General features: G+C 36.8%; 1 protein-coding gene across 3 annotated transcripts in view; it reads left to right on the top strand.

The window, feature by feature from the left end:
* The window catches only part of GALNT13 (polypeptide N-acetylgalactosaminyltransferase 13), a 235298-nt gene that overhangs the window by 203517 nt on the left and 5680 nt on the right, over nucleotides 1–26101 (top strand). For 2 of the 3 annotated variants that reach the window (XM_063429525.1, XM_063429524.1), the window contains exon 10: nucleotides 11768–11902. In XM_063429525.1, the coding sequence (XP_063285595.1) occupies nucleotides 11768–11902 (135 nt within the window). Of the gene's footprint in view, nucleotides 1–11767; nucleotides 11903–18430; nucleotides 18461–26101 lie in introns of all 3 variants that reach the window. The other variant, XM_063429523.1, reaches the window with a different exon arrangement.

Raw genomic sequence — 26101 nt, forward strand, 5'->3', positions numbered from 1 at the left:
TAACAAGAGGGCTTGCCATGCCCCAACAGTATTGAGAAGTATATAACCAGACATATGTTAACAGTTGGTCAGCATGTGGAGAGATCAGCACAATTTTTTCATTATAGTCACAAATAACAATCATGAAGATAGAAAATATAAACAGTACATACATAGATATTTTGATTAGAGAGTTCGTATATGAACATTTCTGTAAACTTTGTTTGGCGATTTCCATAACCCACGGTTTGATCAGATTAGGTTAGATAAAGTGACAATTTGAATATAGAAATGCGGTATATAACATTGTAAAACTTAATGTGTAAATCATAATAGCGGTTGCACTTTTTAGTAAGTTGCCTGCAAATACTTGTGAGGTCATAGAGGTATAGGTAACTTTACATGTCTTATACCTATTTCGAACTTTATAGTCATATTCACATCATCTAGTCCTTAGTTGCCTCTGTCAGAGAGACCGTTGTCTAAGTCGTTCGTTTAAGTACGTTATCGTCTATGCAAATCAAATACTGCGCCACCAGCCGCCCGTGGATAGTGTCCAGAAGGCTCCTCCCCCACTTTTCAGTAGGTTATCATGGAAATGGTATGATTGGTTGTCTATAGAGTTCCCAGTCTCGTGAAGTTATTCCACGGAGCCCAAACTTTGGTATATCTCATATAGTTCCCTGCTTTAGCATGTGTTATTCCCTCAAGTTGTTTTGTGTCCTCCACCCTCTGAATCCACTCCCTGAGCGAGGGAGGGTTTGGCTTTTTCCAGTGTTTGGGGATTAGTTGCGTGGCAGCCATGACTAAGTGGCGGAAAAGGGCAGTTTGCACTTTTGTAAAACCCTGAGGAGGCATGAGGAAGATGTATTGATCTGGGGCTAGTATGAATTTGGTTTGGAAAATGCTTTGTATAATAGTATGTATCCTGTTCCAGAATTTTACTACTAGCGGGCATTGCCACCAAATGTGAGCATGAGTTGCTCCTGTTTGGCAGCATCTCCAGCACTGATCTGGAGAGGTGGTGTGTATCATGTGGATCTTCGCTGGGGTATGATGCCACCTCGTTAATCTTTTATAATTGCTCTCCTGTGCTGATAGGGAAATAGTAGATGTGTGTGCTGCTTTGAATATGCGGTGCCATTGTAGGCCTGTTAAGTTTACCTTTAACTCTTCTGTCCATTTAACTGTATACCCTGGAAGAGTGTTCTCTTGAGATTCTCTAAGCAGCGTGTACATTGATGATAGGATTTTCTTAGTGAGCGGGTGTGAGGAGCATAGTTGTTCTAATTTTGTGAGTGGTCTGTTCCCCAAGGGTAGTAGGTTTTGCGTCTTGATGAAGTGTTTCAGTTGGTGGTAGTGTAAGAGTTGTATTACCGTCGGATGTTCGTGCGGTAAAATTTGGAGTAAAGTCTTAATTTTGCCGTCCTGTAGCACATCACGTAATTGTAGAGTCTCGTTTTTGTGATAAAGTGCAAAAGATTTGCCCGAGTTCCCTTGTTGAAAGTAGGGATTGTGAGTGATGGGATATAGCGGAGAGGGGATTGGGGAGATGTCAAGCTTTTTTCTAAGTTTGTGCCACAGTTTGAGGGTTGTGTCAATCGTCGGGTGGGATTTGTGGGTTCTCTTAATGGGAAGAGTAGGATTGGAATGGAACCAAACGCATGTATGTAGTGGGGAGCTGTGGAGGGCATTTTCAATGGTAACCCATTGTTGGGATTGTGTGTTTTTGGTCCATTCATAAACCCTTTGTAGATGTAATGCCTGGTGGTATAACTCAATATCAGGGAGATTTACTCCCCCATTTCCTTTGTTTCTCGTCAGGATGGAGTGGGCTAGCCTTGGTGGTGTGTGTGCCCATAGAAATTTCGTGATTATGGATCTGCTTGTGTTGAAAAAGGTGTGTGGGATTGCGATGGGCAGAGTTTGCAGAAGATACAAAAGTCGTGGTAGCACATTCATTTTAATTATATTGATTCTGCATAGCCAGCCAAAGCAAGGTTTGTGCCATTTCTGCAAATCTTTAGTGATGTTAGCTAGCAGAGGAGGGAAGTTTAATGTATAAATCAGTTCCAATTTGTTTGGAATGTGCACACCTAGATATTTAATCGACCCTGAGGCCCAGTTGAATTTGAATTTGGACTGTAGTAACATATTGGTGTTTCCCGTTGTGTGAATTGGTAGAATGTCACATTTTGTTAGGTTCGCCTGGAAGTTGGATATTCTGCCATATGCTTCCATCTCCAACATTAAGTGAGGTAAAGTTGAGAGTGGATTAGTGATCGTGAATAAAAGGTCATCTGCAAAAGCAGTGACCTTGTATTCCTGTTTATCAATCTTAAAGCCCTGAATATGTTTGTTGTCTCTGACTCCCTGAAGGAACGGTTCTAAGATTAATATGAATAGGATAGGGGAAAGAGGACACCCCTGTCTCGTCCCATTAGTGATGGTTACTGGTTGGGATAACTGGCCATTGACCCTCAGTCTGGCTGTCGGTGCAGAATATATAGAGTTTAGCCATTCTTGCCAGCGTGGTCCAAAACCTAACTGTTGAATTGTGTGATGTAGTAGCGCCCAACTGACTCTATCAAATGCTTTCTCCGCATCGATAGCTAGGAGAGTGCTTTCTATTTTGCGCGATTGGGCCCAATGTACAAGATTAATAATTTTAGTTGTGTTGTGTTTTGCTTCTCTGCACGGAACGAAACCGGCTTGGTCTTGGTGGATAAGGCCGGGTAGTAGAGGTTTCAATCTATTGGCCATTATTTTGGTGAGTATTTTGATGTCTGCATTTATCAAAGAAATAGGTCGATAGCTGCCACATGCCTTATGATCTTTACCTGGTTTCGGTATTAAAGTGATGGTTGCCTCTAGTGCAGACTTGGGGATGATAGATGACAAGTTTTGGGCGTTAAAAGCAGTAGTGAAGGGTTGTGCTAGGATTTGAGACAGTAATTTATAGTATTTCCCAGTGAAGCCGTCTGGGCCTGGGCTTTTACCAATGGGGATAGTTTTAACTACCTGAAGGAATTCGTCGATGGAGATGGGTTCGTCAAGAAAAGCTTTATCTATGGGTGGTAAAGTATGTTTAATCCTGGGTGTTAGGAAATCTAATATATCTTGTGAGGTGGGTTGGGAGGTTTTCAAGTTGTATAAGTTAGTATAAAATTTATGGAAAGCTTTGAGTATGTCTGGCATGTGGCTGGTAGGGTCGCCATTCTCCATATTAATTTCGGAGACAAAGCTGGATTGTCTTTCTGCCTGAAGTGCCTGCGCAAGGAATCTCCCGGCTTTGCCTCCCTGTGTGTAGTAAGATCCCTTGGTGAGTGAGAGCTTACGTTTTGCGTTTAATGTAAGGATCGATGTGAGTTCAGACCTTTTAGAGAGCAGAAGATTGTAATTTTCTAGGGAAGAGGCGCCCCGGTGTTGGCTTTCCAGATTTTTAATATCTTGTGTGAGTTTGGTAATTGTTTGTTCCCTCTTACGTTTTAGTTTTGATGCTATTCTAATTAATTCTCCTCTAAGTACAGCTTTATGTGCTTCCCAGGTCATGATTGGCGTCGTGTCTGGGTTGGTATTTTCTTTAAAGTAATTCGTGACTGTTTCTTTTATTTGAGAAACAGCTTCCTCATTGTTCAGTATCATGTCATTAAGTTTCCATTGAGGAGCCGACTTAGGGATTGAAGGTATGGTCAGCTTGAGTGTAAGTGGTGCATGGTCTGACCACGTGATCGGGCCATAAGAGGCTGATGTAATCAGGGGCAGGTGTCTATGATGGAGAAAAATTGTGTCTATTCGTGTGTAAGTGCCAGTGGGAGGTGAGAAGAAGGAGTAGTCTTTTGTTTTAGGATTGACTGCTCTCCAGCTATCAAATAGTTGAGCTTCATAAAGGATATTTTTCATATGTAGTCTCGTTTGCGTCAGATAGCCCTGCGATGAGGAAGTAGTGTCAAGGATTTCATCTAGGGATATGTTGATGTCTCACCCCATGATAAGTATTCCTTCATAAAAGGAGGATAATTTGTGTAATATTTTATTGAGGGAGTGTGATTGTTTTTTGTTTGGTAGGTAGATATTTGCCAATGTGATTTGAGTGTTTCCTAATTTGCCCTTCACAAATATATATCTACCAGCATCGTCTAGTAATTGATCCTGAAAAATGAATTGTGTCTGACGACTGACCAGGATGGCCACACCCCTCGCTTTAGCCTCAGTGTAGTTGCTAAAGTAACCTCTTGGATAGTCCCTATTCTGAAGTCTGGGAGGAGCATCTTTACGAAAATGTGTTTCTTGTATATAAACAAAGTTTGCCCTATGTTTGTGGAAATCTGTTAGAGCTATGGACCGTTTCTCAGGAGTATTTAGTCCCCTAGCGTTTTGTGTGACAATAATTATATTGGACATTGCTATGGTGCGGTTGTTAATATGGTGCTTGGATTGTGTTCAATGCTAGTGTATTTTGGAGATTCAAATGGGTGTTATTGGTGCGATAACCTCTCAAGCCTTCCTGAATTTTTAAGGAAGTTTGGTGTATGGATGGGGTGAGGTGGTGATACTGGTTACCTTGCAGATAGGATGTTCTGTAGGAGACCAGAGATTCCTCCCGGTCGGCCCCGGGCAACTGGCTGCGCAGCAGACTTAGTGTTCACAGTCGATGATATGTCTCAGTCACAGATGCACAGGTGTGCGGTATAAGCTGTCCGTGGAGTAATTTGTCAGGCACTAAGCGAGCACCACTGTATATATATTACAACAACGATAAGAAAAGAGAAGTTAATACATAGAAAAATAACACGTATAAAATGTATCACTAACAATAGCAATAGCAACAAAGCCCTTCAGTATATTTAGATTGACCTCTCGATATTATGAATACAAAGGTTATTTCACAGGTAAGTCGTAATTTCAAACGTAGATGTGATTATATTGTATCTGAAAAGTATTTCTCTCTGTGTTGTGAACGCTCTATCTCATAAAGAGTTGTCTGTACTGTGTAGTAATACTATGAAAGATTAGATGGAGATTAAACCCAACAATGTGGGTAGTCTGTTTTCCCTTAAGGGGAATAAAGTTCAGTCTCTTTATCAGAGAGAGAACCGTAGTTTATTTGGGGTTGTGTGCTACGGGTGTGTATCTAGGACCCGGGGCTTATCGATCCTATTTGCTTAAATAACCTTTAGGAGAGAAGGTCAGGGGACCTATATTAATAGAACAGGTAGTATAAACAGTGTGTGAGAAGATCTCAATTAACCAGTTAATGGGATCCTATTCCGCGTTGTGGGGTGATTCCAGTTACTCTTTATTTTTTTTTTTTTATTTTTTTTTTTTTTTTTTTTTTTTTTTTTTTTTTTTTTAATTATTTAAAAAATTTTTAATTTGTTTTGAAATTTTTATATATATATATATTTTTTTTTTTTTTTTTTTTTTTTTTTTTTTTATGAAATAATGTTTACGTCCAATTGTCATCTAGCCGGTCTCAAAGTATGAGCTTTAATCCCTTATCTAATCAAAGTGTAAAGTACATAAATAGCTGAAGCTAAACCAGTTTAGTGTAGTTTCTCATCTATAGTTACTCTAGGGAGTCTCGTATGAATGACCCAGTTTTATTTCCACTATTAGATTAGGAAACCCTGGAGTCCCTGATTTGTTGTGCTACTAATGGACTTGCTTGGATTAAGGACTTATTACGGGTATATTAACAGTAAACCTTAGACAATAAAACCTATAGATATATATAGAAAGCTGTACAAAATGTGTAGAACTTAGGAATTGTGAACACAGCGTATGTGTCCGGACTGTCTTTGGGTATACGACCTGATAGCGCAAGTCATTAATCTCCCAGCATAAAGGTGGTTGCTTCAAAGGCTCAACTACTTTGTCCGATCAGGTTTAGGTGAAAGTCTTGATGTCCAGTGCTTACATGCGTCTCAAAAAGCTACAAACGAGGCATGTGCAAGGTAGATAGAGATTTGGGTTGTATGTGGCTGGTATCAGTGGATTTTAGATGAAAGAGAACTCCTATCGTCATCGTCCATTACATGTAGAGTAGACATAGAGGATTAATCGTTGGAGATTGGTCTCATGTGGTTTTGAGTGTTCAGCTGCCTTTCTCGTTGAAGCTGCGGTGAGATGAATCTGTTCGGTGGTTTCCTTGGTTTCGCTGGGGTGGTCCATTTCTGTCTTTGTGATATTTGAAGGTTTTCTTGGTTCGGTATTGGATAGTTCCAGTCCATTATAACTGTGTCTGGCAGGTCCATAGCTCTTAGAAATGGGGGGACATCCATGATCGAGGCAATTTGGTGGATGTTACCTTTGTTATTTACAATCAGCGCAAAGGGGAAACCCCAACGATATCTAATGCTCCTATTGCGTAGCAGTTCCGTGATTGGTTTAAGTGCCCGTCTGGCCTGTAAGGTGTACCAGGAAAGATCCGGATAGATCTGTATTGGATTTCCATGAAATAAAAGTGGTTGTGTTGTGTCCCTCAATGATCTCAGAATTGAATCTTTAGTGTTAAAATAATGCAGCCTGCAAATGACATCTCTGGGGGAATCCTGGGATAGGCCCCTGGGGCGCAACGAACGATGGGCCCTATCTAGGAGCATTTGGCTTGCGTTGGAGTCTCCTAATATGAGGGTGAATAGCTCAGTTAATACCCCTGGTAAATCTTCATTTAGGGTTTCTGGGATCCCCCTTATACGTAGATTATTTCTTCTCCCACGATTATCCAAATCATCAATATGTCTCTGGGTGGCTGACATGAAGTGTATGTGAGATTCCAGAGTTGAGGAAATATTAACTATTTGGGCCTGCATTACATCCTTTTCTTCTTCCAGGTCAGTGACTTTTAGGTTAATTTGTTGAATTTCTGAGCCCATCTCCGCCATTTTAGCATGAAGTGTGGTCTCTAATTTCCCAATTATATTCTGTATATCTGATTTAGATGGGAGATTCTGGATATCAGACTTAGATGGGAGATTTCTTAGCATATCTTTTATATCTAGTTCCTCATTAATGTTTGGTGAGTTACTTGAACACTCCGACATGTGGGGGCTTTGTGGCTGTGATTCTATTACGGAATCAGTGTCCGCCATCTTGGAGAGCGCGGCCGCGGTCTCCGGCTCTCGATCGAGATTATCTTTAAAATATCGGGTGAGGGTGCCCGATTTAGCTGTGGGGGTCTTCCCTTGTTGCCCCTGTACCTGATTTTGTTTCCTGGGATTGCCCATGTCACTCACGTCTCTCCGATTGCAGCGGATTGTGCCCGGGTCTGGAGGAGCTGAATCAGAACGCGTCCATCAGGCTTCCCGGTTAGCCACGCCCCCTCCCATGCAGTGCAATTTTGAGCTCCAAGCTTAAAGAAGAATTTTACAAAACTAGAAAAAGTGTAGAGGCGAACTACAAATTTAGTAAGGTGAATGGAAAACATTAGTTATGAGGAAAGGCTAGAAAAACTGGAATTGTTTTCTTTAGGAAAAAGGCTCCACAGAGGAGATATGATGGCACCATACAAATATATACAGGGTCAGTACAAAATGATATGTGCTAGCCTGTTCATTAGCAGTAATATCCAACAGACATGTGGTTATCCATTGAGACTGGAAGAAAGGTGCTTATGCTTACAGCAGAGGACAATACAGATTTGGTATTTCCTGCCTAAAGAGATTGTGTTATCAGATTATATAGATGCATTTATTAAAGGGTTGTTTTTTTGTTGTTGCATAAACAGAATATTCAAATGCATTATTGATATGTATGGAAACAGGTTGTTAATCCAACGAGAAATCTGGTTGCCATTATGGAGTCATGAAGTGTTTTTTTTTCTTTTTGTGGCATAATTAGAAATAGCAACAACTGTTTGGATTTTTTGCCTATGGTAGAATCAACAGCTTAAAAGAATGAGCTTCACAGTTGAATTTATTTTTTAACTTTTGCAACTTTGTAACTATGTAAGTAATGGGAGCCAGAGGGTAGTGGCAAGGTTCATTTATAAAAGTGCTAATTTCTGTTGAAATCTGCACTCTTTGTAAAATAAAAAAGAAGTCACACTCTTCACACATAAAGTAAACGTAAGTACTTTAGGGTTCTGGAGTGTCCCTTTAACCAACCTTATATATTATGTATCTCTAACCCCAGCTTTACCTCTTACCCTTTTTTACCCTCCCACAAACATACACACTGACCATGCATGCATACATAGACATGCAATTGTACATCACTCACATACAAACACAATTATGCACAATAACATACACAGACACAACACCCATAATCACATAACTACTTACACATGCATATAGCTAGACACCCCCTCCAGTCACCCAGGGCAGACCGGCACTCACTGGTACTCTACAGCCCTTGACACACACTCCCAGATATACACAGACTACTGGAGAGAGAGAGATAGATACTTATAGAGAGTGCTAGACACATACATTAAGAAACACACTCAGTTACATATACATACAGTCATACATTGCTACTCACTCTGCAACACACACTGCTACAAACCAACAGATACACACATATAAAGTTCCACATAGACTTACACACTCTACTACACACATGCATTGATACACACGCACTCTGCTACATGCCCACTGCTACACACATTCAATTCTCACAACTCACATATATAAACTACTACAGACATACTGCTAGACATTCACACACACAAACACATGGCTAAGGTCAGGGTTGATGGCTGTTCTCCTGAGTTGTTCTCCTCACCTTCTACGTGACCTTTATTATCTGACGTCACTTACCTCAAGTATTTCAACACATTAGTGGAGAGGTGCAGTCAGTGCAGTCCAGTAAGGTGCTCATTCCACTGTAGTTCTGCAATGCAATCCATTGCATGCCAAGCCAATTGCTCAACCAGTAGCACTGCTAATCGCACCTGATGGCATTCGTGGATGCAATATCATTGAGTGGAAGTAGAGGTACACGTGTTTCTGTGCACTTATTAAGTGATTTTTACAGTTTACATCTAACTGTGGAATTCAGATGCCTGGTTTCAGCCAGACAACTCTATTTATTGCACGTGCATGTTCTATCTCCATGAAATCACAAATTTATTTTATCAGATTTGCGTTTAGCTGATAAACAAACTTAGAACAAAATGGACAAGTTTGAAAAACATTATAAACTTAGCTATTTTTTTTCCAGCTTTACTAGTTAAGCCTCAATTTTGCTGTTAGGTTTTGAATTTCCAGTAACTCCATGATACAATTATGATAAATATCACTCCGGAACTGTGTTTTAGAAATTCCATATTCGGTTATTGATGTGCAAATAATACACATTTTGAATAACAAGAAAAAATTGTGTGGCAGAACTAATAGCATTCACATTAATTTTAGATCAGTCACACATTCTGAGCATTAAGCAGCGGTAAAGGCAATACGAGGCATATAATGCATGCCATTAGTAATGATCTTTGTTTAAAGGTAATCGTACCTATTACAGTTGTAAGAAAAAAAAAGCATAACATAAAAGATTAAAGGTATTCCAGGCAGAAAACTAAAGAATGCAATCATAGTGTGTGTATTATTGCTAATGGATAAGACCACTGTAAAGTATAAATAAACCGTAAGCTGTTTTGAGCCTGTTCTAAGGAGCTACCATGAGAACAGACATAAAAAATAAATTTTGCACTCACATGTGACTGATATATTAAAATACCTTGGCAATCTTGTCTAAAACAAAAGATAAAAAATGATTTTAGATCATATAAGATTCTTAGATATAAAGTATGAATATAGAACATTTACAATTATTTCCATATGGACATAATATTATGCTTCTCCAAATTACCATTTTTTGCATAAAGTCTAGCGCAGGGATAATCTGAGGCATAGAAAACTAAAAAAAAATCTACAATATTTAGTAGTCATAGTGTTTATATCTTCATAAAATACTGTTAATGTTCTAATTATGTTGAGGTCTATTTATAAATATGCTATGAGATTTTCTACATTAAAACTTGGGTTTTCTTATTTAGAAAGATCAGCCTTCGTTTATCACCATGGTAACAAGGCAAAACGGAGCCTTTACTGATAAATATGAAGCGATTAGAAAACAGAGCTTTTGAATATTTTCTTAATATTTTAATTTATAACATCTACTTTTTAAGGTGCAATATTGGAAAGTGAATAGACAAATGTATTTTCATGTTGGTTGTTTTACGTTTGTGGTATTTTAATAGGTCTAAAATGAACACATTTAAAAGAACAGACTAAACAAAAACACTGTCACGAAAATACAAAATTAATTTCATTTTTTTTATAAATGTTTCCATTTACCATAACATTGATACAATAAATTATGCCCATGTGAAATGTCATTGGCATTTGGCAAACTAAGATTTGTCTTCTTAGTAAGAAACAACATGTTACTGAGTTTTGCTAAACTACATGGTCTATTCACTAAACAGTGAGTTCTGATGAGCGATAAAATGTAGACTAAAATAATTCTGCTGTAAAAATGATATCTGAAGCTGATTTGAGAAAATGTCCAACTTTACTTTTTTTACCTTACATTTTCAAGTTGATTTTAAACTCACTATAACTAGCTGTTTAGTTAATCGACCCCTAAAGGGATTAATCTCATACAATGCCAGCTCTGAGAAAAAAAAATATTATTTCAATCTGCCCCTTTGAGCATTTTTAGCTTTTTTTGTTCTGATATTTCTATTTATAGAATAAAGAAAAAATGCCTTTACCATTTAGTATCTGGTGTTACCATGGCAACCACAATGATCACACTCAACTACACATACATAAACATTCTTTTTTTAACCACCAAGTATCTAATACAATTTGTGTCTTATTATGTTTCTGTAAAGGAAATAGGGTTTTATCTTTATTGTGTGTGTATGTTAAGGGTGTAACATGTGCCTTAAATAGCCTTTCAGCATGTTAGTCTTTTTGTTTAGAATTTTCTTATTTATTTTATACATTGATACAATAAACCTATAGATATATACAGTACGCAGGTTTACGTTTCACCTTGTGGCATGAATGCAATGATATATTCTTGTTTATTTGTATGTATTTTCTATCTATATCCCAAATGTCAGGAGTAGAGGTGTGTGTGTGCGTGTGCGTGTGCGTGCGTGTGTGTGTGTGTGTGTCAGGATAAACAGTCAGAAGGGACAATAAATTTATATTATTACGGTGAACACCTGAAACCTAATTTGCATCGATTACTCTGATTATTCACTAATCCTCTTATTACACCCTTGTTATAATTCTGAATACCAGGTGCAAAACATAATAGGGATTTGTTCACGTAGTTCCAAATTGTAATGAACTAAACACCAGATTGCAAAATTAAGGCAAATAATTTTGATTTGCAAAACGGATCTCTAATGCATCTATCGTTACAGCTAGACAGGTTTCATTCTATTTTTTTCAGTTTGGTTTTCTATTCTCTATAATTTGGAATTTAGTGAATCACGCCCAATTATTTTCTCATAATCCATGCAGTTTCAAAGGCTTATTATGGCTATTTAAGAAACTGTAAATTGTCATAAACCGACCAGGAGATAGCAGGAGAAAATAAGCACGCTGAAAAAAATAGCTGAATTAGAGTTTTGTTTTTTTTTTTTATAATTGTTACATTTCAAGATTCAGAACATGTACATTTCCATAGGGAATTCCTAATATGCCTGGGTATCTTCTTCAGTTTTTTTTACTATGAAACAGGGATTTGTTGTTATCATGTACTTGCTGAAAATTGCCATAGACACTCTCATTATTTATAGTATAAAAATTACATTTTGCAGGTTTTTTCATACACTGCAGACAAAGAAATCCGTACAGATGATTTATGCCTGGACGTATCCAGACTGAATGGGCCAGTTATCATGCTTAAGTGCCATCACATGAGAGGCAATCAGCTCTGGGAGTATGACGCAGAGGTATGTCTGTTCCTAAATGCTCATTATACTGTTTCCAATAGTTGTATTGATTACTAACAGCAATAACCTGCACAAGACAGGAGCATGCTAAACATTGCTATTCACAATGCTTTGAGTTTTAACTAAGCCTACAAGATACCATGCAAACCACGATATATGGTGTGCTCTGCAATTTTACTATTTGCCAACCTACAATATGTTTTCCTGTGTTTCTCAATGGCGAGTCTCTTTGTCTCTTAACAGGAATTTAGATCAACTCAAATCCATAAACTGGTTCCAATCTGCTTAACTGTAGGGAGTTCTTAGACCATTTAGTATTGAACTTATCAGAGTCTAAAACTGAAAAGAACCAGAGTTTTCTCTCTAGAAAGAACTGGGTTGTATTAAAGGAGAAACATATCTCTTGGAATAAAATTCAACCTTAAGATTGACGTTGTTGGACAGTAAATTATATAAGTAAATATGATGCAATAAAAAGCATTGTAAATGCACATCATGAGGGATATGTTGGACCACAGACAAGATTTTACAATAGAAGGAACGGTAACATAATTAATAATTACCCTGGAAATCATGATTTTAATTCATTTTCCAGGATTTAAAAGTCCGATTGGTATTTCACCCTGAAATGTTCGATAATTGCTTGTGCTTCGTCTAGTGTCTCACAGTCATCAAATACATTTCCTTCAGAATCGCTACACAATAGAAAGGAGCTTTCTTAGAGAACAGCTATGCAGAGCATAGAAAATAATGAGCATAAATCAAAAAATCAATTGCACTAAAGAATTTAAAAAAAAATCGAATTTTTAGTGTTTCCCTAAAAGATATACAAATAAATAATTTTACAACTGATATAAAAATATAACCCGTGAACCAAGTTAAATAAACATCACACCTCCTCCTAGGAAAAGGTCTATAGAAGCATAGAGTGAATTCAGTTTTGTTTCATTGTTATTGCAAGTGTTCTAATAATTGTGCTTAACCTCAAAGCAAGGTCATCACAATGTCCTCTAGAGCATCGTAGGTTGTATTCTCAAACATGATCAGATGCCATGGAAATCTGCTCTGCTAGAAGGATATTGGAATTTACAACTGTTTATTTTATTACAATGAGTCATTTCAATGAGTCATTTTATTTAACCAACATGTAGCAATCTTCAATCTAATAAATAGATATAAAATGATGAAAGCTCTCCAAGTGACATTAAAGGGACACTCCACTGACCAAATGCAAAACAAAAATAATAAATCACTGTTTAATAGATGTACTTCCAATGAAAACATGCATGCATTTCATTAGGCATCTTTTTCATTGGAGGTATATATAAAAACAGCTTGCAACAACTGTAGATTTCTTGTCTGAACCTCTGCAAACTACACCCCCCCCCGCCCCAACCTCTCTAAACCTGCCCAGGCTTTCTGTGGCTGTCCAATCACATACCACTAATGCCGCTCAATGAGAAGTCTTCGCAAAGCAGGTAGATGCTCTGTGCAATTGCTGCCTTTTGAGTTTAGCTCCACTGAGCTAAACAAGCCAGGAAGTAACAGGATATGTTGTCTGATTTATAACCAGGGGCGTGTAACAAGGATAATCTATAATTAAAATGAAAAAAGAGACACACTTCACACAGAAAGCACTTTCGTCAGCTGAAGTGCTTTAGGGATCTGGAGTGTTTCTTTAAGGTACACAGAGCTATAGGCAGAGCTATTCATTCACCCACAATATTTTACTGATCAACGCTGCTAAAGACCTTTAATTCACTATCAGACTGCTTTACAAATGCATACATACATTGAGAAAATTATGTAACGAATAACCTTCTCTAATCATTAAATCCTGCAATGGCACAAGCATTTTCTTATTTATATTGAATACATTAGCATACCTTCCAATATCAGCAGTCCGAGAATTGGGTCGCCGGTTCTGGAGAGTAAAAAAGGTGGACCAGTAATGTGATCATGTCACTGGTTCTGCCCAAAAAGAGGTGGACCACCACTGAAATGGTACGGACCCATCCAGAATGGGGGCATGCCTCTGCATTATTTGCAGGTCAATCTGGTGTGAATAAACACCAAGTTGCCTGCCAATCATTTTAACCAGCTCACTGAGGGCTGATCCTGCACAAAGTTTCAGTTGTCCCTGCAAGATCCTAGTGCCCTAAACATAGCACAAGTGCCACTAATGATGTGCTCTTGCTATGATTGTTGGAGACAGTTCCCTGGTGTCCCCAAAAGTGGGAAACAAAGTCAGGACTGTGGGACAGGACTCATAAATCAGGAATGTCCTGCCAAAATCAGGACATTTGGGAGGTATGCATTAACAGATCTAGAAATAAGACTTAGGAAAATGTCCAATAATAATGTGGGCCACGGATGAAAGGATTAATGGGGGTTATGCATCAAAATTAATTCTGGTCAATGTTCTAAACATCAACCAATCAGCAGGGACTATGCATTGGTTTCCATGTCTTCACGCTTCGAACTAGGTCCAAGAATTACACATAATGCACAATATATGCAACAACAAGGAACAAAGTAAGTATTTGTAGTTTTATTCCCGGATACCTTAGAGTATTATATAGAGTTTAACCCCTTAAGGACACATGACATGTGTGACATGTCATGATTGCCTTTTATTCCAGAAGTTTGGTCCTTAAGGGGTTAAATAGTATTATTATAGAAAGCAGATTGCATTAAAATCTAAAACAACAATTCTAAAACATACAAATATAGATGGAAACATAAAATATTTGTTTATGAGATGTCTAGAGCTGAGTTGTTTTTTAGTTATTTTTTGCATCTGTTAGGAAAGGGAAGTACCCAATTGTCATGTCACTGCATTGCTCCTTGGATTTCTCTCTAAAAGGAATCTCTTGAAAAGTATGAGAATAATATGCATAAATGTTAAAAATCATTTATTTTTCAACTTTACAACTTAAGCAGGTGGATAATTTACAGCGTACAGCAGCTGTGTTTTTGACTTTTACTTATACTTATGTTGAGTCTCATTACATGCTACACAGTTACATAGCAATCTATGCTGAAAAAAGACTCGTCTATTGATGCAACCTTTACAGTGTTCAAATTTACAATTTTCATGTTACTACAAGACAATGCACGCAAGCTCCATAACATTTTCCCTGTCTGTATAATGTATCACTCTTAACAATTTCTTTATAGTCACATAAACAACTATAGCGTAATGAAGCAGTTTTCGTGTATAGTTCATGTCCCTGCAGTCTTACTGCTCAATTCTCTGCCATTTAGGAGTCAAATCACTTTATTTATGCAGCACTAGTCACATCTCCCTCCATGTGACTTACACAGCCTTTCTAAACACTTCCTGTTAAAAGCCATCTAATGTTTATACTTCCTTTATTGCAAATTATGTTTAATTTAGAATGTCTTATCTCCTGGTCTGTTAATAGATTGCTAGACCCAGCAGGAGCCTCTTCTATGTAATTAAAATGAAATTTACAGAGCAGGAGATAAAAACTTAGTAAGTTACATCTGATAGAAAATGAAACCCTGTTTTTTCATGCAAGCTGTGTCAGTCATAGCCAGGGGAGGTGTGGCTAGAGCTGCATAAACAGAAACAAAAGTGATTTAACTCCTAAATGAAAGTGAATTGAGTATTGAAAATTCCGAGACATGATATATACAATTAAACTATTCCATTAAACGAAAGTTGTTTTGGAGACTATAGTGTCCCTTTAAGTCTTATAAATTACTGACTCTTTAACTGTTTAAGCTGTTTTAGTAAGGACCTGCTCTTATTTTGTTTTGTATGAGATTTTTTTTTACTGCAGGCTTACTATCAAGTCTGTGACCTCAGCAATATGTTAATTTTGATTTTCTATCCCTAGGTAATTTATCAGGGATCTAAACATGATGGGTGCCATTCTAAGTAAAAAAAAAAAGTAAAAGTAAAAAATACAAGACTATATGCAAAAGAGACATAGTCTATAACAGAGAAACAGTCCTATATGGTTAGTTTTCCCACCCTCTCCTCCAATAGTGCATGTAAGTGGACTACGAGTTGAAGTAGCATGGAGCCATTGAGAGGCATGATCTATACTCTAAAACTGCTTCATTAACATAAAGTTGTCTAGGTGACTATAGTGTTCCTTTAATGAATAATCCTAATATATGTTTGCTAAGATCTAAGTCGGCCATTAGATGGAGCCATTAAGAAAGGCATTTATGACTCATTGACAGTTCTTTTTATACATTCAGTGTCAGTGGTAAATTTATTTGCAGCCACCTTCTGCTCAGCAAAGTGTATTAAAACACAAAGAGGGATTTGATGCCTGCAATGTCTATTCATCTACACTAGTGACGGCTAGCCGTTAGTATTCCAACTGATTTTCATTGCTTTTCCCATGATGCTGAACTGGACTGATTTAGATCTTTTAAAGAGATAAACAAATAATACTACATACAGCCCATTTTTTCTGCATTCACATCTCAATCTTAACTTGTTTATTAGAAGTTCTCCAAAACAGATACCATCTAGCAGTTGGACTAGAGATAAGTACGCTGCTATAATCCAGTTTTGCTCTTGGCATGTGTTTTATTTTTAGACCTACAATCAATACTTGAATGCTGGCTCTTCAGTAACTAACATCAAGCTCTTTTTTTGGGTTCCATGCAACCTCATTCAATTTGTAAGCTGGATATTACATTCCGTTACTTATTGATTCACCTTCTGTTATGCAATCTGTATGCAATCAATGATAATTAATAAAATAGATTAAAGATGAAAGGTTAAAGACAGTGGCTGTTTTTGTAACTCTTTCTACTACAGAATAATAAGGAAATTATTCTATTGAACAACATAATTAATTCACATCTTTTACATTTTCATTTCCTTTGTGAATTACATTCTTGTATAACTTGCTATCATCAAGATACATTTCTATAAAAAATTAGGGTGCAAGTAAATCAGGGTGCATGAAAAAAGGTATTTCTATTTTAGCAAATGCAATGCACATTATCACAATTTAGGAAAAATAAAATACTATATCACACTACATTTAAATTGACCAGCCTAAATCCTTAAAGCGACACCTAACTTTGAAAAATGACATTTATTTCACAGGAATAACGTGGTGTAAATCTGTGTGCGTCTGAAGATGCACACTGCTTTACACGTAAAAAAAAAGCTAGTTCTGTCATTATGTGCCTCTGGCGTATGAACAATGGGATTGAGAAGTTGTTCTGCTTGCAGATTTCATTGTCACGGCAGTCATATGCCATCATTATCAGATGTAATTGGTAAAAGGGAATTGGTTTGACTCCTTGCTATGGGTTATATATAAAAATGGGAGTCAGCATGGAGCATTGGTACTGGGGTAATTGTCAGCGAAAGATCAGATTAAATGACTCCCAATGCTGCATGCTGGTTTCTAGGAAGGGAAATTCATTTGTGTATTTAAAAATATTGCTCACCATTATTTTCATGGTTCTAAATGCATATAAATTTACTTCTTGCTTGCCTAACCATCAGTAGCTTGATCTACTTCCTTGCTTCGTAGATAAAGGTGGTTATAAAAGAGTTACACTGGTTTAACAATAAGATGCGGTTGCTTATTAAGCAAGGACAACTCATGAACAGTCAGTAGTAGTCTGTCTGTGTTAGGGTGTGAATGCTTTCAACCTTAACTGTATGCTAATGGATGTTCTTGTTAGTGTAACTGGAGAAAAAAACAAAAAACAATTTTTTCATTGTTATTGGCTGTATGAAAAACTCTCAATTTTCAAAAAGCCCACTTCCACATCTCCATCTTTTTCATGGTTCATGACAATTCATAATTATTATAATTACAGCATACAATATAAGAGGTAGACACCTATGACGTGCTTTACAAACAATAGACTGAACTTAAAGGGTTTCTCCGAGCACCATCACAACTTAAGTGATTTGAAGTGTTCGTGGTGCTTGGAATCGGAATGTGCAGTGTTTCACTGAGAGTTTAAGTCCTTTCTGCCAGAGGTAGCATTAATAACCAACGATAGTCCCAGCTGACTAATGTCAATACTGGGCATATTTGGCATCTTTCATGAGCGTGATTAACATGCTGGTGACAGATGAGTAATAATGGCGTGGTCTCCTCTTCTCTGCTGCCCAAATCTTCTCTCAGTCCTCCCTCTCAGATATTCCTCCTCCCTCCAGTGAAAGGGAATGACATCACAGAAGGAAGGTCAGACGGAGTGTGAAATTGGCTTTGGCATAGGATAGAAAATTAGTTTATTATTATTTATTTTATTTTTTTATAGGGCTAGGACATGCTAACTAGGGTTTCTCCATCCAACAAGTAATCCTAATAAATTAAGGCTGTAATTTTTCAAAGGTTATAAAGAATATAATCAACCTTTAAAAAAAAAAAAAAGAATATTCAAAAGAAAATGTATCTACATTCTTTAGCCTATTTGTACCTTGACCTATACATTGTAAACATTATTTTTGTTACCATTGAATTTTGCAGTTTTATTATATAAATCCTTGTGTGTTTTTGCTTCTACCAGTATGCAGGTAAATGGGAATATAATTTTGAGGTAAGCTCTTTTACATGTCCCTGTATAAAAAAAAAACCTTTTAACCATGGCATTAAGCATTATACTATTAATTATAAAGAACCAACACTTTCAGCAAAACTGTATAATAGGTGGATGCAAGACAAGTTAAACACAATGAAATAAAAAGGTTCAACAGACCTGCTGGAACAAACAAACAATCTGTCACAAAAAAGTCAATTATCGTTAAAATCTAACAATATCTAGAAAATTGTACTCTTGTCAACTGTGCAGTTTTTGCAATGGGATTGCGAATTTGTTCTGTTTGCAGATTTCATTGTCATGGCAGTCATATGCCATCATTTTCAGATGTAATTGGTAAAAGTGATTTGGTTTGACTCCTTTCTATGGGTTATATATAAAAATGGGAGTCCCTTGCAGTACGGAGCACTGATACTGGGGTAATTTTCTGCGAAAGTTCTGATTACATGCTGGTTTTAGGAAGGGAAAATCATTATATGTAATTTACATATTGCTCACCGTTATTTTCAGAGTTCTCAATACACATACATTATTTTTCTTGTCTTTGTATGCAAAGCAATTGTGTATTTGAAAAAGTTAAATGCAATGAAATAAAAACTTTCAACGGACCTGCTGCAACAAACAAACAAACAGTCACAAAAAAAGTCAATTTTCGTTAAAATCTAACAATATCTAGAAGATGGTATGGTACTCTTGTCGACTGTGCAGTTTTTGGGAGGATGGCTGAGTATTTTAGACTTTATACCCAAGCCATATCTGTTATTCTGAAAACTGTCCAGTTATTCAGTTTGTTACCTCTATTATTAAAAAGTACCAAGAGTAAACTGAACACTGAGGTACGTTTCAGAATAGGATATCATTATATTTAATGGCCACAAAGAAGACTGGCTAAAGTGTGGTCAACAGATGTTTGTTAATGAAGTCATTTGTATCAGTAAGATGGCCAAGTTGCCCTTCGCCACCCTTCCATGGATTAATGCTGTGCAAAGGTGGTATGTATGATGAAATGTAGAGGATCAGGTTACTTCATTACTCGTATAAGAAATGCATTGTTTATGACTGGTGGCAAGACCAATATCATGAGATTTGTAAAATAAATCTGAAAAGCTTTTTCACTTATAAATTGCGTTGCCACAAGCCTTAGGACAAAAGTTCTAAAAGTTCCTACACTAACCATCTCCATGTCCAACTGCATTTAAAAATGTCTGTTTACAACACAGCAACTAGATTTATGTTAATGATCTTATAAAGGAATTAGTGTGCTGATATGCGCCAAGAATACAAAATATGAATATCTTTTCCTAAACCTGTAAAATAAAACACAATAACCCACTATAATGCTTAAAATTCTAGTTTTATTGCTTACATTTGTTTGTGAGTGAGATAACAATTGTTAAATAAGGTAGTTAAGGCTGAATTAAAAGAACAGGACTGACACGTAATGCTTTTGACATGTCAAAATATCTACAAGTCACCAATTCCATTAATCTTAGATTGCAAGCTCATGGGCTGTCTAGCTAAGGCAATATTTTTAAATACATTTTTCAAATGATTGAATATTTTTGCATGAACCTTTAAAATATTGTTCTAAAAATATAAAAATATGCCTTATATATAAAAAAATATATATATTTTTTTTTTTCTAAATATTAAATCATTTGAAAAGTTGGTTCCAAAATACAAACTCCTTTGAACAGCTTAGCCCATAAATCATTTATTTGGCAAGGGAACCCATACATAAACAAGTTTCAAATAAAGTTTTTAGAAAATAAAAAAAAACTTTGAAGGATATGTAAACAACTCAATAATATCAATTTAAAAAACCTGGTGTGAAGCACATCAAACATGCTTTTTTGTAATGCATTCACTGAACTTTTGCTATTGATCTATGGAACTTACAGCTGACAGTACGACATAACATAAATCAATTATATATTAGTGAATTTTACAATGAAATGTAAAATTTCATAAAATACTCAGAAATGTTCTGAAACATCTCTTTTAAGTTTAAGGTGTTGAAATATGTGCACTTCTGGAAGTTGTGCTTGTGGAGCTAACCACATTTAAGTCTAAGTTTGCTATATTGGTGATTGATTTTACGTTTTACTCTAAGTATCAAAACCACATCAGCTTTTTTTACAGGACAGTTGTGCAAAAACCCTATCCTTGCAGCATTTTATTCCAACACTTATCAGATTTTGCAATTCAGGCCCTAAACTGGCCTGAATTTGGTCTGGATTTAGCCAGAACAAATGCCACCGGGTGACTGAAATAGAACTTCAAATGCTTTCAATGCAGGCCTGGATTTAAATTAAATTCCAAACTATTGGCCCACTGGCAGTACTGACAGTCAGCGAAGAAGTAGATAAAAACCCTTGGAGGAGCGAGGGTTATGTGGCCACTGGCCAGCACTTGCTAGCTAGCCACCGCATTAAGCAGTTTAAAAATAAATAAAAAGGCTATGGTGGTGAACAATATTACTTTAAGAAAGGTTTAAAACTATACTAGAGAAACTAGAGATTGGGCAGTCAGTTGCTAGAAAGGCCACATCTTACATAGTCTCTCTGCCATGCTCCCTACCTGTGCCCATACCTTAAAATAAATCATGATTGGTGGACAGATCACTGCCCCCTCACCTGCCAACACTCATGACCAGTGGATAGGGGCTATTGTTTTTTTTTTACCAGGGGGAGTATGGTTCTGACTTGGCTGCCAGAGTGTCCTGATTGGTTGGCTTACTAGTAGTTAGCCAACCAATCAGAGTGCTCTCACTCATATTGCATGGTAAATTTTAAAATGCTATATAATAGTTGACATAGTGTGTAAAAGTCTTTATAACAGCTTTTCCCTCTATGATAGCTCAGTCTGCAGTGAGCCCTCACAGGGTAAAGATGGATTCATATTATTGCATTGCGGTTTGGATTTTTCTGTCCTTTTTTTTTGCCAACTGTTTTTAAAAAATATATATTTTATTACCGTAGTTTTATCAGGAATTCTGGATTTTAATTTGGCTGAAGAAAAGAAAAGTTAGCAGAAAAAAAACATAGTATATAGTAAACTAAAGTATAGCCCTTTTTATTTTTGCAGGTATTTAGTTTTATAACCCCCTACACTATTAGCAGGGGGTGTGTGGAGTAGGTAGGATTTATTGATGGATAGCTAGGGAAAGAAGTGGGTATGACACTATTTTGGCAAGGTGGTCAATGGTATTTCCAACCTTCATTGTTTAATTTTTTTAGAGCCCTCACCGACCACCAGGTCCCTCCTTCAGAATATTAAAAAATACCACTGAAAATGGGTGGGAGCCATGGGGAGGATATTAGATACCCCCTTGATAATATAATTAGGGTCTTAGTCAACCACCAATGGGTGAGGGTAGTGGGGAGGACACGATGTTCTTCCCCTTTTATATTATATTTAGGGTCTGCACCCACCAGCAATAGGCAAAATTAGCATGACAGGGGAGATCATATGAGGTTTTATGAGGGTCTTATTGGCCACATAGGCTATTTTTTTATATATATTTAATATGGCAGCTGACTTTAAAGCTCTGGCAAGCTGTCATATAATTAACCCTAATAAATAATGTGCACGAGTGTTTATTTTAGAAGAAAGTGTAAGTGAATATAAATTAACTGTATCTTAGATCAATTAATAATATAGCTGCTACCACACTGCAAAGTGTAACTCTCCCCAAAATACACAAACAAACAGTATACCTTATAGCAATGTAGAGTGGAGCACTGAATTAAGAACTTTATTATTTCAATGCTCCACTGTATATTGTTATATGGTATTTTATTTAATTATTTGCCTGCTGGCTGCTAACATTTGCAGAGGACAAAATAGTACCTAAAATTATCGTACGCTTGCACAAAGTCAAGTGAACAATAATTAGTGAATGTGCATCCTGCTGAATGCATTCGTCCTGCATTCGTTTTTAAAACCGGTGCTTTGTGAATTTTCTGAATCCTGTACTTTGTATTGGGCTTAGATGCAAAAACACTGGTTTTAACCCAGACACCAAATGCAACCAGGTGATTGTTGCAGATTCTGATCTTATTTAGGTTTATTTAGGTTTAGTAAATACGAGCATTGCCATTGCATCAGATTGGTCATTTTTGTCCATCCTGGCAAAATCTAGTGTTCAATTAATTTTAACCTTACAGTGTCAAAGCTCCTGCTTCCCAGCTGTCATGTGATTTAACTCTGCATTGTCTGCAACTACCTAATGAAGACATAAATATAACTTGGCTCTGTTTTTTTATTACTTCTAAAAACAGGGAAATCCTGTCTCATCAAATTGAATGCCAGGCATAGCCTGCCCCTGTAGGACTAAAACCTTTGCATTGCTCACTGAGTGTTTGACCGAGTCCAATAGGAGTTATAATATATATAACTAAAATAATAGGATGAAAAAAGGAATTTTAGTCTACAATAGCTTAATATAGCACTTGAAGTAATACAGCCATTACTATCAATTGTGAAATTGTATAATAGTGGCAGCCCAGATTAATCATATAACAGATAAAAATCCTACCTTATCTCCATGTAGATTCAGGTTGGTATTAATAATTATCAAACAATACTGCATCTGTAACAATCCGCTTCCTCAAAAAATCATTGTCCACAGTACATCTCATCTCTGTAGAACAACCTCCATAGAGATCTGCCTTACTGTGACACAGACTACAAAGTCAACGGAGCTCAGTTTGAGCAATCTGTGAAGGTATATTTAAAGTGTTCATGTTCGGTTCATGGGGTACAGCTGAGTAAAATAGTTTGGAAGAATTGCCTGAATATAAAATAGAACTGCTATCGAGAGTTGGACCACTCTGATATTTTTATGGATATTTTCCACTTGTAATAGTTCATGGGAGCTAAATTAGCTTGAGACACTCCTAGGTTGACTCATGCTACTAAACTGTTCAATAGCCTATGCCAACTTAAGAGTGTATCAAATAATTTTAGTGTACGTGTTATTGTTTGGGCATTTATTTCACTTTATTTATTGCAGGTTTATGAAAGTAATAATTCACAATACCATATTAATATAATTTTACTTGTCATCTTTATTAATTTACTCATCAAACGGTGTTGCAATTGTACTGTGAAGATTTTTCAATACATGATGACATATTTCAATATTGTTCTTTAAAAAAAAGTCCCCAGAGCTATTATGTTCCATGCAAACGGATTAGAATATTAACAACAAAAATTGCTTTTTACCAGGACTCCTTTATCATTTTAGCGTAATCAAAAGGAGATTTATGTTTTAGTCAAGATTCAAACCTTAACAATAAAAAAGAACAATATATTTCTCATGCAGTATTTTAATATGTTAGTTTAATAAATTAGACTTTAATGCACACTATTGACAAACAAAAGGAATACTAAAACTAGTAGTTTTAAAAAAAAATTATTGAAATAATATTTTTGAAAAAGGAAATATTGTTCGGAAAGTAGAAAAATAATGTCACTCATTACCCGTTGCACACAGATAATTATGACCTACAGCCTACATTTTCTTGATTAGGTTAGAAATAAAGTCACCCATTAAACATGTTGTAGTCTGTTTTCCTAGTATTATATCTCTTATATTACTCTGATCAAGTGACAAGATTTATTGTAGCAAATTCTGGCAATGATTAGATTTCTAGAACTCCCAAAGCTTAGCCACGAGATAAGAGGGGAGATATGCTATATTATGTTATGTTGCAGATAAGTCCATGGCTGAAAGAATATCTTATCGCTATTCCACAATAACTACCCTCAGTAATATGCATTAGGTATTCAGAGCAAGGTGCTGACAAGATGCTTGATTGTGATAAGCAAGTAAGACGTCTCCACGGAATAAGCAACAAACCCACAAATTACATCCTTCCCTGACAAAGTGCATGTAGTAACACATCCCATCTCGGCAAGACTCCCTTCTATAGCATTATTATATATTCACATTCATTTTCATATATGAATAGTAATCAAAGCTGAATTGATATGAAGGTACATCATATGTGATTGCACTTATCAAAAATACGTGCCAACGGTTAATCAATGTTTATGGCAGAGTCACAAACGTTCAGTAGAATTACTTTAAGAAATACAATGATGGGTTGCCTTACTGCTGATTTCCGACACTATAGAAGGCCTTTCAGTTGACTCTGATTTTAGATCTCATGCTTTGTGTGTCTTCACTGGTAGGGCTGACAATTAACTCTCCAATTAAGTTTGGCTCCATGTTGTGATTTGTAATAGAGATGTTCGTACAATTCTGGCAAAGATATTTGTTACATGTAGAAGCAATGAGGAGAAGTACAGAGGTTCATTTTAGCTAAGGAGGAGATAAAGCTACTCTACATAGAAAGATTTATTCTAAGTGGGACATACAGGGTAATTCACTAAACAGCCAATCGGCCGGATACATTTGGTGTTTGGTTTCTAACCAGTGCTTTTCGCATGTGAACCCTAGAGTACAAGATTTGGAATATCTGTAAAGCACCATTTTAAGAAGGATTGAAACTGAGGGCATCCAGCAGTATGCACATTTGCATACTGACTTGCTTTTTGAAGCAAGCGATAATTTGAAGTACTATATGTCCACTGGCAGCAATAGCAGCCAGCAGGCATATAGTTAAATCACTCTCAATGGCAGGGGGTTTAATCATGTGGCAGCTGGCCATCTTGCTAGCCAGTCGCCTCATTAAATTAGTGTAAAGATAATAATAAAAAGAAGCCTATAAAAACTGCATATAGTCTTTCCACGTGGAGCTCGGTGTCATATTATGCTGATAGCCGCTGGAAGTGAAGTGAGGTTGGAGATGGGATCCAAAACTGTGCTTACTGATTGTAAAAGACTCTTGCAACTCTATACCTAGTAGTCAGAAGGATCTACAAAGCTGGTTTTGAGTTGTTTGTATCAAATGCTTATATGTTTGTAAATTACTCTCTATACATGAACTGTATGTTAACACATAACACATAAAAGGAAGATTGTTAAAGGGAATCTCCAGTGCCAGGAAAACAAACCCATTCACGCTTCTCCTATGGGGATTCTGGTGACGCTGGAAGTCCTCATGCATAGCGTGAGGACATCCAGTCGTCTAAGAAGCCAGAAGTCCCTTTACTGGCTGTCTGGTAGACAGCCACTAGAGGAGGACTTAACCCTGCATGGTAATTTTTGCAGTTTATAAAAAATGCAATAATTACACTTGCAGGGTTAAGGGTGAGGGGAGTTGGCAACCAGACCACTGTGAGCGGAAGTGGTCTGGGTGCCTACAGTGTCCCTTTAACTCTTTTCAAAGCATAATAAAGGGACATGCATCACTTTGAGATAATGGTCTCTTACGCTTACCAGACTCACTCCACAGGGGGCACTGATCTAACCAGGGAATGCTGGAAAAGTGCATTGGGCATGGCTGACAGATTTACACATATGCAGTTAAGAGATCTCTTAACCTTGCAACACCCTGACAGTTGCGGAAGAGAGTGTTTGATCAGTGTGATCATGCATAGCAGCTGCACACTCATGCCCTGTTTCAGTTATTAGTGGATTGGTCTGAGATTGAGGTGGGCGGGCATAGGAGGAGACTTAAGAAACTGCACTAGCTGAGAGGCGTGCCTGCCAATGCCATCTGATGATCT

Source organism: Pelobates fuscus, chromosome 8 (genome assembly GCF_036172605.1).
Source record: "Pelobates fuscus isolate aPelFus1 chromosome 8, aPelFus1.pri, whole genome shotgun sequence".
NCBI lineage: Eukaryota > Metazoa > Chordata > Amphibia > Anura > Pelobatidae > Pelobates > Pelobates fuscus.